Raw genomic sequence first — 15,356 nt, forward strand, 5'->3', positions numbered from 1 at the left:
AGCACAATCTGCCTCCTGGGGTAGTTACAAGCCTAGATGTGTCCCCTGATTGGGTTTCCTCCACCGCCCTATGAGAAGCCTCTCACAGGAGCCAGTGGGGAGACTCCCCCTTCAGCAGGAAACCATGACACCTGACTATTAAATCACAGCCCTGCTGTTAAGCAGACGAGGCCCACTATATCTTTACCTAGCACCTACCTGTAGGGTGCTACACTTGGTTAACCCATAAAACGCTATATAAGACTTGTTACCACTTCACTTCCTTTTCTGTACACGTTTGGTCAACCTATTGCTGTTTGTCTTTCACAGCTATAAAATCTACAAGAAATGCAAAGAACTGTCAGCTTATCATTGTAAAAAAAAAAATTGTCAACCTTTGCAACCCGCTCAGACAACAGTGGCATTCTGGTGAAGTCCTTGGCACATACATACAGAGACTGAAATAAAGCTGAATCAAAACTGAATCTGTTTATTGGTGTACAACCAACCTCAAGTTATGCCCTAAATTGTTCCCAATATTCTGCTCTCAGTGAATAACACTATGCAGTCCTCATAGTTTTCCTATCGCTTGAAAAACTGTATCACTTTGAAGAGTTAAGAAGCATTTGTGTAAAGTTCCCTTCTTCCGGCAGCCTTGTCCAGTCATGTACACTGCGTCATTCTCTGAAAGGAGGAGGAAAGGAGTTACAGAGCCCAGGAGCTCCTGCCCTTGTATGTGACCACACATTTGTCATGGAGCCATTGAGGGTGCAGCACTGCCTGCTATTAGGAGCACAGCAATACACATAGCATGAACTGAACCCGGAGTCTGAAAATGAAGATCCTGCTAGTTCTGATTCTTTTCTCAGAGTCTACGCTCTGTCTGATCGGTGAGTACAGGAACTTTTTACATATATATTTATGTGTAATAGTTAGACACAGGAAAGGGTTTGGCAATTTGCAGCTGTTCCATCGTATAAGGTTGCATGATATCATAAAACTAGATAATCAAGTCTTTCAAGTTGGAGTCTTAGTTAAAGCAATAGTAAAGTCCGCTTTGTGATTTTACCTACAGATAAGCCTAAAATAAGTCTTACCTGTAGGTAAAATGAGTATCTCCTAAACGTGCACCATTTAGGAGATACTCACTGTGGCTGTGGCCGGTGACATCACTGGCACATGCACGCTAAAGGTCTGGTATACTGTGCTGGACCTTTAGAGCCTTGTACCAGAGCAGAGGGTTCCCACATGCGCAGGGTATCATTCTTGTGGCTTCAGCCACTTAGACAGCCGGAGGCCGTGAACCTAGAAGAAAGACCAGGAGAAGATTGAAGCCCTCTCAGTGGTGACAGCGCACCACTGCGATGCATACTAGCACATTATGCAAATGCCTTACAAGTGTTTTTTTGTTTTTTTTTAAACTGCCAAGGTTTAATATTGCTTTAAAACTAAAGTCATATTTTTTGTGCCGACAAAAATATGTTCATAGTTTAATTTATCAGAACATTAGGCACTGGAAGTGGAAGTGTTCACACTGTTAAAACTATTATTAATTAGGTAAAGGAATGATCTTTTGTCCAAAGTAATGCTGTCAAATTCTACCCCTAGCAAATTATGGTTGGGTAGAAAAATGTTTGTATATTTACAGACATTCTGATACAACATATACCCTTCTTCATGACTGTTATGATTGGCTCTGTTGACCTATCTGATCACTATTTTGTTCTGAAAAAGGACCACTACCAAGGGTGCTCAGCAACCAAAAAATACAACTGGGGATGTTATACCATGACAAATCTGAACAGCAAAAGAATCAGCGGTAGGCTGATCCTCATGGCTTCTTTTAATGTCAACGGCCACCTTTAAGTTTAGTTCACTATGCAAAAGCATTACATTTTTCAGGCTCAAATACATTCCTCAAGGACTGGAGGAAGACAATCTAATAGAATTATAGCCACAAACATGTAATGGTTGTTGAGTCCCACTGAGATTGTCAGGGCTAAAAGATGATCAGGGTATCTATCTATGTCTTGTCATACACAGCAGATCTTTCACGAAAACAAAACTGCTGAGAGATCACTTTTGTTTGCCCTCAACTTGGTCAACAATGAGATGACAAATTCATCAATGAATGATTACAAAGAAATTACCTACCCTCCCTCTGCCATAACGGGCACTGATTTTTTATGAGTTGGGGGGGGGGGGGTTATTTATTGTTTTTTTTTTTTTGTTCAGGCAGCCTTGCCCTTCACAGCCATTTTGGCATGGGCCAAAATGACATGTCCTGCTCCAGCAGGAGGACCAAGATGACAGCGAGGGACACAGACAAGAGATCACTCCAAAACAACGCTGGATCTGCTGGTCAGGTGAGTGTGCTGCATAAAATAAAACCATAGAAACTAAATTAAGGACTTTAGCAGTACCACATTAGGTATGATAAAATATCAAATATTTATTATACAAAGATTAAAAACATGTAAATAGTGAAAAGACTCATAAACTTTCACAAACATTACACATTAAAAAGAGTTGTATGATACTGTATGGTTGTTTCCTCATCATCCCTGCTATAATTGGGTGATGGGTTGTTTGCTGTGACCTTGACAGGTTTTACGGGTCGCTGCCCGATTCATCAGGAAGACGACTACAGCCAAGCTCTATCATAGAAATATAAACAAGCATACAAAGATAAACACAATAATACTAAGGCCAGTTGTAGCCAACTCTCATACTGGATAGGGCAGTTCGTCAGGCATAAGTCCACTGTGTCATCATAGGCCACTGTACACGCCTCAAAAACAGACCTTGGTAATGGTAGATATCTTGGTGAATATAAGGTGTCCACAATATGTCCAGAAGGCCTGTGTATAGTGACAGGGAGTCAGCCATGGCCAGAGAGGAAACTGCTGTGTCTCTTGTCAAGCCTGTTGTGCAGTTTGCCCATTCCGTGCCCAGTGTACTGCATATTTTTAAGAAAACACAGCATAACAGGTGAGGTCCCTTTTACATGACGGACCAATCAGATCCGCCTGAAAAACATTTTTTAAGCAGACTTGATCGGGCCACCCACTGTCCTCCGGCATCCGATCCAACAAAATCCGCTGAAAACAGACATATGGCGATATGTTTGTGGGTTGGATCGGATGACAATCGGATGGAAACAGACATGCAGTCATTTCGATACGACCACCCCATAGAGGTCATTGGGCTCTGTCCTCTATGGGGGGGGGGGGGGGGGGTGCAGGTCTTCTCTTAACCACTTTACCACTGGAGGATTTTGCTGTCTTACGTCTGGGCCACTTTTTGCGATTCGGCGCTGTGCGAATTTAACTGACAAGCGACGCCGTACCCAAACGAAATTTACGTCCTTTTTTTCCCACAAACAGAGCTTTCTTTTGGTGGTATTTGATCACCTGCGTGATTTTTACTTTTTGCGCTATAAACAAAAAAAGAGCGTTTATTTTGAAAAAACAACAATATTTTTAACATTTTTTTATATGAAATTCCCCCCCCCAAAAAATGTAAAAATCAAATTTTTTTAAAATTTTTGGCCAATTTGTTTTTCTGCTACCTAAGTTTGGTAAAAAAAATCACAATAAGCGTATTTTGATTGGTTTGTGCAAAAGTTATTGCGTTTACTAACTAAGGGAAAGATTTCTGTCATTTTTGGTGTTTTTTTTTTAACGAGTAATGGCGGCGATCTGCGATTTTTTTTGCGGGACTGCGACATTGCGACGAACAGATCGGATCCTTGACTGACATTTTTGACACTTTTGGGGGTACCAGTGACATTACTGCAGTAATCAGTGCTATATATATGCACTGTTACTGTAAAAATGACACTGGCAGGGAAGGGGTTAATTTTATTGGAGAGGGAGGGGTTAATGTATGCCTGGTGCTTACTAACGTGTGTGGGGGGAGGTGACTGAGTGAGTCAGGGACAGATCGCATGTTCAGCTATGCTGAACCATGCTATCTGTCCCTGCCTGTCACTTAGGAGATCCGCCGGCTCTGTTTACACAAGCGGGCGGATCTCCACACTCGATTCCCCGACGATCGGGGAAGAGCAGCGGCGATCGCCACCGCTCCTCCCCTGGCCCGACTCCCGCTGTGACTGAAAACAGCGGGAGCGCGCCTCCGGCGGCGCGCGAGCGCCACCTACAGGGGGAGGAGTCCAGCGACGTAGTACTAAGTCGCTGGGCGATAACAAGCCACATTGCCGCAGTAGCAGCAATGTGAGCAGACCTAAAGTGGTTAAAAAGGAGCTAAACCGCCCTACGATATTTTACAGCCACAGAAGCTGCAATCTTAGCCTATGTTTGATCTGCAGTTGCCACGGTGCTGCACATGTGATCAGTTTTGACATCAGCCATTTGCAAAAGCAAATTGACAGGTATTATTCAAGGCATGCCTTGACTGTAACTGCTTTGGGAAACTGTTAGATCATTAGGTTTAGTTCCACTTTATGTATTTGTTTTCAACCAAGAGCTAAGATCTTCATAGTCCAGAACTTTGTCAGGAGGAAAAAAGTATTTTTTGTTGAAAAAGTTTTGTGACCTTTTCTTATATGCATACATATATCACAGCGCATTAGACAAAATGGAAAACCTTTGTCATACTGCACCGCTGTCGTCTACATAACTACTGTTATTACTAATAATATTTTTATCTTCAATTTTTTTTAGAAAATTCCTCAAAGGTTTCAGAGAATGAGACAGACATCGCAAATCCAAAGACTTTTCGAGCAAGATATTTCCAACCTTTCGAACCAATTCCCATTATTACTGATGATCAAGAGCAGTCAACAACATCCAATATCCAGAAAGCTGTGCCAGACAAGCAGACAATTGTAAACAATTCAACTCTGGCTTACTTAAGAAGCTCTACAAGTACAAAGCTGATACCATCCATATACATCATAGTCATACTCATTGGTATTCCTGCTAACACACTCAGCTTATGGATGCTGTTTTCAAAGACCAGAACTGTGTGCACAGCAATATTTTACACCAACTTGGCCATATCCGATTTATTTTTCTGCCTCATGCTGCCCTTCAAAGCGGCATATCACCTGAATGGGAACAACTGGATATTTGGTGAGGCAATGTGCCGTGTTGTGACTATATGCTTCTATGGGAACATGTATTGCTCAATACTGCTCCTCATGTGTATTAGTGTGAGCCGCTATGTCGCCATTGTCCACCCCTTCATATACCGGAGTTTACCTAAGCGGACTTGTGCTGTTTTCTTGTGTTGCTTTGTATGGATTACTGTTCTCCTGTTCATGACGCCATTTTTCACAAAGCAGCAGACATATAACTTGAAGGAACTTCAGCTTATATCATGCAACGACATATATAAAATTTCTGCTGACAAATTTCAGTTCTATTATTTTATATCACTTGCTGTGTTTGGGTATCTCCTTCCTTTCACCATGATCATTTTCTGTTATTTCTCCATCATAAGAACTCTGGGAACCGAAGACCAGAAACGATTCATGTACCTTAAAATAACCGTCCTGCTTCTGCTTATATTCGCCTTGTGCTTTACTCCCAGTAATATCATTCTCATTCTTCACCAAGTCAGTTATCACTACAGTAACAAGGATGAACTTTATGGAAGCTATCTCATAGCATTGTGTTTCAGCAGTTTGAACAGCTGCCTAGACCCTTTTCTCTATTTCCTTATGTCTGAAATAACAAAACTATCCAAAAACCACTCTGAAATAAATAGGGTGTCTAATGAAACACAGATGAAACTTTTGGGATTGTAAAGGATAAATCAGCTGGTCTGTGACTCTTGGTGTAACTGCACCATCTACTGATCATTTGCAGATTTCTGAAAAGTATAATACGCCATACAGAACATGTAATGTTGCACAATTATAATTTTTTTTCGACAACAGAAAGAATAGAAGAGATTACAATATAATGCACTTTATAGTAACTATACTCAGTGCTGTATCTTGGCCTAGGCCGACAAGCCCCAGGCCTAGGGCGGCACTTTGCAGGGGGGCAGCAAAAAAGCTGCACACCACATGAAAAAAAGCAGCCTCCTCCCGACTCCCATGCGAAAAGGGTCCCTGCTGGCTTACGCTACACTTTTAGTTTAGTGCCAGTATTATGGGATGAATTGGGCCAGAGGGCAGGGTCCAGGAGGCAAATCAGTCTGGCACACCATAAAACAGTCACACTGCTATCTGCTGGTATGATAGGCTGCACTAATGGGCACTGATAGGCTACACTGGTGGCCAATGATGGGGCTGTACTGATAGCCACTGATGAGGGCACACTGATATGTTGCACTGATAAGGCTGCACTAATGGGCAGTAATGAGGCGGCACTGATGGGCACTGATGAGGCTGAACTTATGGGAACTGATAAAGCTATGCTGATGGGCACCGATAGACTGTGGTTGTGGTCTGTGGTGTACAGATGACAGGGCGGGTCATAAACCGGAAGGGGGTGTGGCATTTACAAGAAGGGGTGGGTCATATTTAAATTTGGGGATGCGCAAACATAGTAAGGCCTAGGGCAGCACAAAACCTAAATACACCACTGACTATACTATCTGCAAACGGTCAGCGTTAAAAAGTTGTGGAAGTAGAGAAGGTCCAAGAGTTGATTAACAAAAGAACACTCACCTGAGACTGTTGTCAAATGGGTATTATCTCAGTAAGGCCATGCAAAGCACATATGATGTGCAAAATGCAGTTCTGGCAACCAGAAATGTCTTCAAGTGGAATTCTAGCAACAACCTTCTCTTATAGTTTTGGCTAGAATGGAGAATAATTCAAACTATAGTGGGGTTTTTTTTGGTGAATTTGACCCCACTATGGAATTTTCCTACTTGTCCCAGTGGCAATGTTACTGGTAAAACAAGTAAGGGGAAATTTCCCCATCAAGTACACAACAGCTTCATCAACTTTTTTATTTTTTTGCTACCTGTTTGTCTGCAGGAGATTCCCTTCACTTCCTGTCCCAATGACGTTGTAATCGCAACAGAAGTTTAGGGGAAATCTCCTCATTTGGACCATACACCAAAACTAGAACCTGACAGGGATTGTAATTTTTTTTATTTATTTTTTTGCGGTGGTGCAAAAACCTTAAATGAAAAAAAAAACAGTAAGTGAACACAAAAAAAACGTGCATGTGAATAAACAAAAAAGTGCACTTAGGGGTGTGCTTTGTCGAACTCCCGAAGGGGTAGGACCTCTACCCTGATCCCCCGTGGGAGGGGGGGGGAGCAAGGCTCCTGACAGGGACAAAGAGTTCCAATGGTCCACCAAGCCAGAAGACCTGGCGGACCCTGTTCTTCTGGGCCAGCCGAAGCCGACCCTGACTACTTAGTGGAGGAGCTTTCCCGAAGAGAGATCCCCCCAGGGACAGAGAAGGAAGGAGCCTGAGGGCCACACATCCTCCCCCTAGACTTCAGGGCAAGCCCAAGGACTCACACCCTCCATCCTAGTGAGAAGAAAACACACACAAAAGTGAAAAGTGACAAAACGTGGGAGAAAAATAAAGAAATAAGCGGCCATGTATGGTGCACTAGCCGGGCCCTGAGGCCTGGTAACAAACATTGCCCTGGACTTTGACCAGCCCTAAAAGGCGCAGAGCAGAAAAAGTGGATTGTAATGAGAATAGCAATTGTAAACAGGGGGATAATCCGCAGTGCTTTAAAGCTTTAGGCTCGGTTCGCACTGCTGCAACCTAAAAAATCATTAGACTTATGGTGAAACTTTGCCAGGAAACTTCCTGGCAACTTGAGTACTACCTTGAGGCACAATGCTGATAGAATTCGCCTTCTAATAGTACAGGAACCTTTTCTAAGGTCGGAGTGACTTCAGTAGTGCTAATTAAGACTCTTGACTAACATGGGATTTTACATCACGCGAATTGGGATCTCACAAGTCGGATCCCAAGTTGTCGCAGTGTAAACTGAGCCTAAGGGGTGTCTGCCCCGCATTAACAAAAATGACTGTTACAATGCCGTTTTATTTCCTACTATGTAAAATACTTAATGCTCTCTTGGAACCACTGCTATTATCATGCAGCTATATCAACTAAATGCTATTGTCTAAAGTGCTACAACCGTTATCTGTAAGAATACGTGTATAAAACATTTATTTATAAAATGTAAGTGAAATAATAAAAATAAAAAACTAACAGGGGTTTTAACTTTTCCTCCCCTATCAAAAAGGTAAAAAAGGTTTGACTGTAGTTATAAATTAATCGACCTACCTACAGCTAAGTATTATATGATTGAATGTTACAGGTAACCACATTTTGGACACAACTGCTGTTTGAATTGCTTTGTTTTTAAAGTGTAAAGTGTATGTATGTCCAAAACTTTTTCTTTTTTGGATATACAGTAAACCCCCGCTCCATCGCGGTTCAGTTTTTGCGGTCCCGGTATATCGTTTTTTTTTTTGTTTGTAATGTTATTTTACTATATAAATCATTAAAAATTAAATATTTTTGTGTTTTCCATAGCTCTTGCTATGTCTCTCAGTATCTTTTATGTGTTTAAATGCGTTTCTATTGTTTTAAAAGTGTGTTTAAAGACCTTAAAATGCTTTTACACGTACAGTGACAGTAAAAAAAAACATGCCTACAATGCATTTTAATAGGGTTTTTCTATTTCGCGGCTGGGTCCGGAACGTAACCCCCGCAATGGAGGGGGGTTTACTGTAGTATGAAATGGTTAAAAGGGCTGTTTATTTATTTATAAAATTTTTGGTTTGCGTATTTTTTGGTGTTTTTTTCCCTTCACTGCCTGCCATAGAAATGCATCAGAATGTGAGAGATATAGGGGGTGATTTACTAAAGCTGGTCCCCCTTTGAATCTGGTGCAGCTGTGCATAGTAACCAGGGCTTTTTTTCAGCGGGAACGGGGGGGGAACGCAGTTCCGGCACCTCCAGCGATAAATGTATATAACGGCAATGAGTGCTTGGGTGTGCTGGAGGGTCTATTGATACTGGCTGCTGGGAGATCTATTTTTGCGTTGAGGTATATTTTTGCCGGGTAGGTTAATTGTTGCTGATGGGGGGGTCAATTATTGCTGTGGGGGTGGGGGTCAATTGTGGCTAGGCGGGATCTACTGCTGAGAAGGAGGTCTATAGTTTCTGGCTCCTGGAGGGTCTATTGATGCTGGCTGATGAGAGATCTGTTGTTGCTGCAGGGGGTCTATTGTTGCTAGGGTGGTATTTTATTGCAAGGGATCCATTGTTGTTGGTGGGGAAGTCAGTTGCTGTTTGGGAAATCTATTGTTGCTGGGGTGGGGTCTATTGTTGCTGGGGGTTCTACTGTTTCTGGGATGGGGTCTATTGTTGCTTACTGGAGGGGATCTATTTTACTGTCGTTCTTGTTATCAATAAATTCTGTGCAAATCACCTAGTAGCACAAAATTATACTTGGTTATGTATTATCTAAAAGGGGCAGTACTGGAAGGTAGGTAGGAGGTGGAATCAAGGGACAGTGCTCAAAGTGGGTAGGGAGCAGAAATGAAGGGTGACTCCGAAGGGGGGAGTTCCTGCACCTATTTTATGAGGAAAAAAAGCCCTGATAGTAACCAATTGGCTTCTAACCTCAGCTTGTTCAATGAAGCTTTGGCAATAAAACCTGGAAGCTGATTGATGCAGAGTTGCACCAGATTTTGCACTCTCCAGTTTTAGTAAATGAACCCCTCTTTCTCCAAAGTGTGGGGATTTCCCTTGTTCACATGTGCAGGGGGGGATAGTAAAACCAGGCTGTTTAGCTACGGTTTTACTGTCCTCTGACTGCCCGCCTGAACAATGACAAGCAGCCACACAGTTGTGCTCCGTGGCCATGAAAAAAAATGAAACAGCATGTCGCTGTTGGCGGGTGTTGCAACCACGGAAATCTACTAATGCAGGTCTTTGGGGCTGCCCTGCAACCACCCTGCAATCTCAGGCATTAATGGGGCAACATATCACCTCCTCAGTGTTTATCAAATGTCTCTAAAAAGCGATCCAGCCATGGATCACTTTTCAGAGGAGCAACAGTCCTTGGTTTATCTGAACAAGTCCAAATCGTCAGTTCACACCATAGAAATGCAGTCAGGATGCGTTCTAGATGCTTTTCTGCATGCGCTTTTTTTGATGCATTCTAGTGCATTTTTGATGCAATCGAGTGCATTTTCCCCCCTCTTTTTTCTTAACCTTAAAAAAGGATGTGTGTTCCAGTGCCTTTTTTATGCGTTTTGCAGTGTTCCAGTACAGTCCAGTGCAGGAAAAATGCAGCATGTTTTACTTTTTTTTCCTGGAACTGGAATGCACTGGAACTGTAAGCACTGGTGTAAATCCATGCCTTTTTGATGCAGAAAAAAACACACTGAACTGCATGTTGTGTGAACTGACCCTTAGACAGTCGTCTAAGAAAGCAATATCCCCCTTGGGAAATGTCCTTTTTTTTTTACTTTGTTCTAGTGACAACTGACAATTTAAAAACCAGGGACAAAATAAATTTAACTGGAGTTTTAACCCTACTCTACTCTATCCAAAACTAGAAAAAAAGTTTGGGCTATACAGACACTTTAAAGTTTTTGGTTTTAGTTGTGAAAAAGAAATATCTGCAGAGGATCTTTTTTTCCAGTGCCTGTGTTCCGTGAGAATTACCTACCCCGTGAGAATTACCTACCCCACGTCACTTCCGGCCAGGAGCAGCTCAGTGCGCATGCCCACAGGGCCGGATACCTAAAGGGACAACAGAGGAGCAGACTAGTGCGCATGCGCACTAGTATGGAAATAGCACGGTGTACCGTGGAAAAAACCTACCCAAGCGGCGGTTAAATAAAACAGCGGGGCTGCAATACGAATCATCTCCGCTCCTGTGCCTGTCATTTTCCTGCTCACGGCAAGTAAATATAAAAGCGGCTGGCGTGTCCGTGATTTATCTTTTCATACAGCCGCCGCCGCTTTTATATTTACTTGCCGAGAGCAGGGAAGTGACAGGCACAGGAGCGGAGATGATTCCTATTGCAGCCCCGCTGTTTTAATGTACCCGCTGCATTCCATACAGTGCCGTGAACCGGAAGTGACGAGGGGTAGGTTTTTCTCACGGGTAGGTAATTCTCACGGAACACCTGCACTCCATACACTGATAAACACCATTGTAAAGAATAATCCCTGTACACTATGGCATGCTGGTATTGCTATCTGCTTCCCTAATAGAGAGATTTACTTCACTTCCTGTGCCAGAAACAGAAGTCATAGGACAAAAAGTGAAGGAAAATATCAATATCAGTGTAGCGGAGTAGCAGTATGATCCACGATATCTCCACTGGTAGTCAGACACAGCATACAATAATCCTGGTAGCGTATAATATTCCCAACCCTCCAATAACCAGACGACACATAACTTGGAGGTCAAACACTAGAATGCCTTGTTTATTGAAAACACAAGGGATCTACACTCTGCCAAAACCCCTCCCTCTTCAAGACATTCCACACACAAAGCTGAACATCCCATAATAACCTTACTCTGCCAGACAGAAACAATAGGACAATAGAAGGCAGGTATTTAACAATAACAAACCCCCACCCATCTCCTGAGGGACACTGCTTAGACATATGATAGTCCCAAGTGAAAGAGTTCTCACTCTCTCCACACAAACCGCACTACAAACACTTGGTTCTTAAAGGTATACACATGCAATAAACATAATGCATACACGAAGGACAATATCCAGTGGCTGTGTTTGCCACAATCAGGGACCCACTTCTTCCCCACTCTAGCCTATTTGCTTGTTTTTAGCGTGATATGCTATAAGGTAATTCTTTGGGTCAGTTTTGTGGATTTTTGGCCTCATAGGCTTTTAATATGGGAGTGCCTTACTCACAAAACATAAATTTTTTGGCTAAAACAGCCACAAAGTCAGAATTTATAAGAATTACATAGCTCAGGGTGAATTAAAAGAGAAAAAAGTGTGCTTGTTTTTGTGCAGCGCTATGATTTTGGACTGTCCCCTACTAAAGATAGTCCTTTAGAGGGGTCAGAAATGACACACAGGTGGCTTTGTAAGTGACTTTTAAAGGTGTACTAAATGCTAAAGGCATAATTACTACGCACTCCACTTTTCCTACATAAACCAAAATTTTACACAAATATCTGTATGTACTGTAGCCTTTTCTACTGACAGGGTTTGTTACTGCTCTTCTGCTCTTGTTTGGCACTGGAGTAAAGCTGGCCATACACTAGCCAAAAAATCTTTCAAAAATCTGTCATTTGGTCCGTTCATTCGTTTTTCGTCCAGGTTATGGGCACAAATAGAAAATCAGTTTTAAGGTTACAGAGCTGAAAAAAAACAAAGGAACTGTTTGGAATATTCCACCAAACTAATGATAAATTGAAAGGTTAATGCATTTCTCGTCCGAATTGTTTGCACAAGGCATATATGACAAAACGAACAAAAAACAGATTGATTTATGTCCACTAAACAATTTATAAATCAAAATTCGGTCATTACATGATGGCAAAATTGTTTGCTTTCACGGCCGAGTGTTCAGTATTTGAAAACGAGTTTGAATGATTTTTTGGCTAGTGCATGGCCAGCATTGGAGTGACTTCACTTTTGTTAAAAAAAAACAAAAAAAACAATGCCATCTGGCTGACCAATGTACATTGCAGGATTTTAACAAACCTTGTAGCATTTTAAATATTCAAAAATTAAGTAAATTGTGTTTTTGGTTTGTAGTGCTCATATGCAGTGTAGTTCCGCTTTAAAACACTGAAAAGGCAGATCAGGGGGTCTATTAGCCCTGGTTAACACCGATAGCATTGCGGTTTGCAATCCCATTTAACAGAAGTCGCAATGAAATTGTAAAAAAGCATTGCAGGAACCATTTTATTAAAGTCGCTGCTACTGTCAAATTGCATCGGTGTGAACCAGGGCTTAGTCCTTGTGTATCATTGGATATATGAGCACTTTATTTCCCTTACCATTCTAGTATCCCAGTATTGATGAGGTTTTTTTTTTTATAATCAAGTTTTATTGATTTTAACAGAAGAAAAGGAGACAGTACGAGTGTTCTCTGAAAGCATACAATATACTGCATGACATGTACAAGAAGAAGCCCTACACGTTAATAAACATTTTGATAAACCAAGAGATTCTGCGACTGTCTCTGCTGCAGTATGCAGAAACCCATATGAAAACAAAGCAACACAACATGTAAAAACACCTCATGTACAGACAGGGCAGCTCATTGACTGAAACATGCCAGATAACTAAAATGGGGGGGGGGGGGGGGGCTGATAGAAAGGGGAAAAAAGGGGAAAGAATAAGAAAGAGAGAAAGAAATTACCTGCCTAACTGTTACCCGGGTACAGTACATGCTAACTTAACCACTTCAATACAGGGCACTTTCACCCCCCTTCCTGCCCAGGCCAATTTTCCCCTTTTAGCGCTGTTTCATTTTGAATGACAATTGCGCGGTCATGCAACACTGTACCTGCACCAAATTTATGTCATTTTCCCCCCACAAATAGTGCTTTCTTTTGGGGGTATTTGATCACCTCTGGGTTTTTTCCTTTTTGCTAAACAAATAAAAACAGACCGAAAAGTTTGAAAAAAAAAAATATTTTTTTTTGTTTATGTTATACAGTTTTGTAAATAAATACGTTTTTTCCTGCACTGATGAGCACTGATGAGACTGCACTGACAGGCACTGATGAGGAGGCACTGATGGCGTGGCACTGATGGGGTGGCACTGATAGGCGGCACTGATAGGCGGCACTGATAGGCGGCACTGATATGTGGCACTGATAGGTAGCACTGATATGCAGCATTGGTGGGCACTGATAGGTGGCACTGCTGTCAGGCACGAACTAAGGAAAGCCGATCAACGGCTGTTCCTGTTTACTATGTGACCAGCCGTGATTGGACACGGCTGGTCACATGGTAAAGAGCCTACGTCAGAGGCTCTTTACCGAGATCGGAGATGCAGGGTGTCAGGCTGACATCTCGCATCACTGACCGCCGCTCTGCGTCATATGACGTCCAGTCAGGATAATACAACCACATTCCCGCCGTCAATCTGTTATAGGGCGGGCGGGAAGTGGTTAAAGGGATAAAGCCTAATGTTAATGTAGCACCCTCCTAGTCAGGTGCTAGGTAAAAGCATTGGGTTCCTTTCCTGCTTATCAAGGAGTAGGATTTCTAGTTAGGCCTGTTACGTGTGTTCAGGTGTGATTTACTTGGTCTGAGGGAGTGTCCCCCACTGTATCCAATAGGGGAGCCTGTTAGACAGTGGAGGAAACCTAGCAAGTGACACAAAGGTTTTTGTGGCAGTCCCAGGGGGAGGGCACAACAGTGGTGCATCCTGGGATTGACCATAAAAGCCAAGGGCACATGTGACGGTGTCTTTGGGCAGGAAGCTAAGTCCCAGAAGGAGGGCACGGCTGGGAAAGGTGGTCACAGGCAGTCGGCCTGGTGAACCTGAAGATGTTGCTGTCCAGTGGATGCTGACAAGAGGAGTTTGGAGGCAACGGTGACTCTGGAAAAACAGTGTCAGTGAGTACAGAGGAACTTGCTCAGGAGTCTGCCAGGAAGGGGACCACTCTGGAAGCTAGGGTCAGCGGACAGGTGTCAGCACACACACCAGCATTGAGAGTAAAGGGGTGCCAGTTTAAGAACCCTGAAGAGAGTAACTAAAACAGGAGCTTTCTAAACATCTTCACACTAGTGGCAGGGTGAAGCAGCGGCCTTGCCGCACACACTACAGCTAGTTGTCCTGAAGATTGTGCATAGTTCATAGTTGGAGTATCCCACTCATCCCTTCTCCTATCCCATTTCCAAGTAAAATAAAAAAAAAAACAAATCCCCTGGACTATTTACTAACTGAGCCAGGGACTTAAAGTGTTAAGAATTGTTACCAAGGGTAACCCAGGGGAATCCGCTTCAAGCAGCTCCAAAGGGAGTAGTGCTACATTAATCTGTTTCATGATATGCAAATTGGTTACCATAAGACAAGGGAGAATACATACTCAATCATTAGGTATCTCTTGCATCTAACCCATCCATACATCTCTAAATTTTTCTGGTTGGTCCCTAACAATGTGTATTCAATGTTCAGCCTCCATAATAACATCCGTTTCCCTTTTCCAATCAGATACAGAAAGACAGGCAAACTGTTTCCAGAATCTGGGAATCAGAATCTTTGCAGCATTTAATAAGTGAGGTATTACACTTCTCTTATAAGCCTTCAAAGAAGATGGTATCCCATAAAAGAGGAGATGGAACGGAGAATCTGTGATTGGTCTAATTTTTTTATCCAAGGGGTAATGGCTTCCCAGAATATTCTAATCTTAGGGCAGGACCACCAAATGTGGAGGAACATGCCGCGTTGATCACATCC

The 15,356-nt window shown here is 42.5% G+C and overlaps 1 protein-coding gene across 1 annotated transcript; it reads left to right on the forward strand.

Annotated features, from left to right (window-relative positions):
- Nucleotides 1–707: 707 nt before the first annotated feature.
- LOC309569896 (proteinase-activated receptor 3-like) lies at nucleotides 708–5,933 on the forward strand. The gene is made up of 2 exons (XM_082275887.1): nucleotides 708–869; nucleotides 4,665–5,933. The coding sequence occupies exons 1-2, from the start codon at nucleotides 815–817 to the stop codon at nucleotides 5,750–5,752; spliced, it is 1,143 nt and encodes a 380-aa protein (XP_082132013.1). The 5' UTR covers nucleotides 708–814; the 3' UTR covers nucleotides 5,753–5,933.
- Nucleotides 5,934–15,356: the final 9,423 nt, after the last annotated feature.

This window comes from Pelophylax lessonae, assembly GCF_965119305.1.
Source record: "Pelophylax lessonae genome assembly, chromosome: 1".
Classification (NCBI taxonomy): Eukaryota; Metazoa; Chordata; class Amphibia; order Anura; family Ranidae; genus Pelophylax; species Pelophylax lessonae.

Coding starts and splice junctions, on each gene's coding strand:
- LOC309569896 (XM_082275887.1), top strand. CDS start 815: ATGAAGATCCTGCTAGTTCTGATTCTTTTCTCAGAGTCTACGCTCTGT. Junction 870..4,664: donor GTCTACGCTCTGTCTGATCG/GTGAGTACAGGA, acceptor AATTTTTTTTAG/AAAATTCCTCAAAGGTTTCA.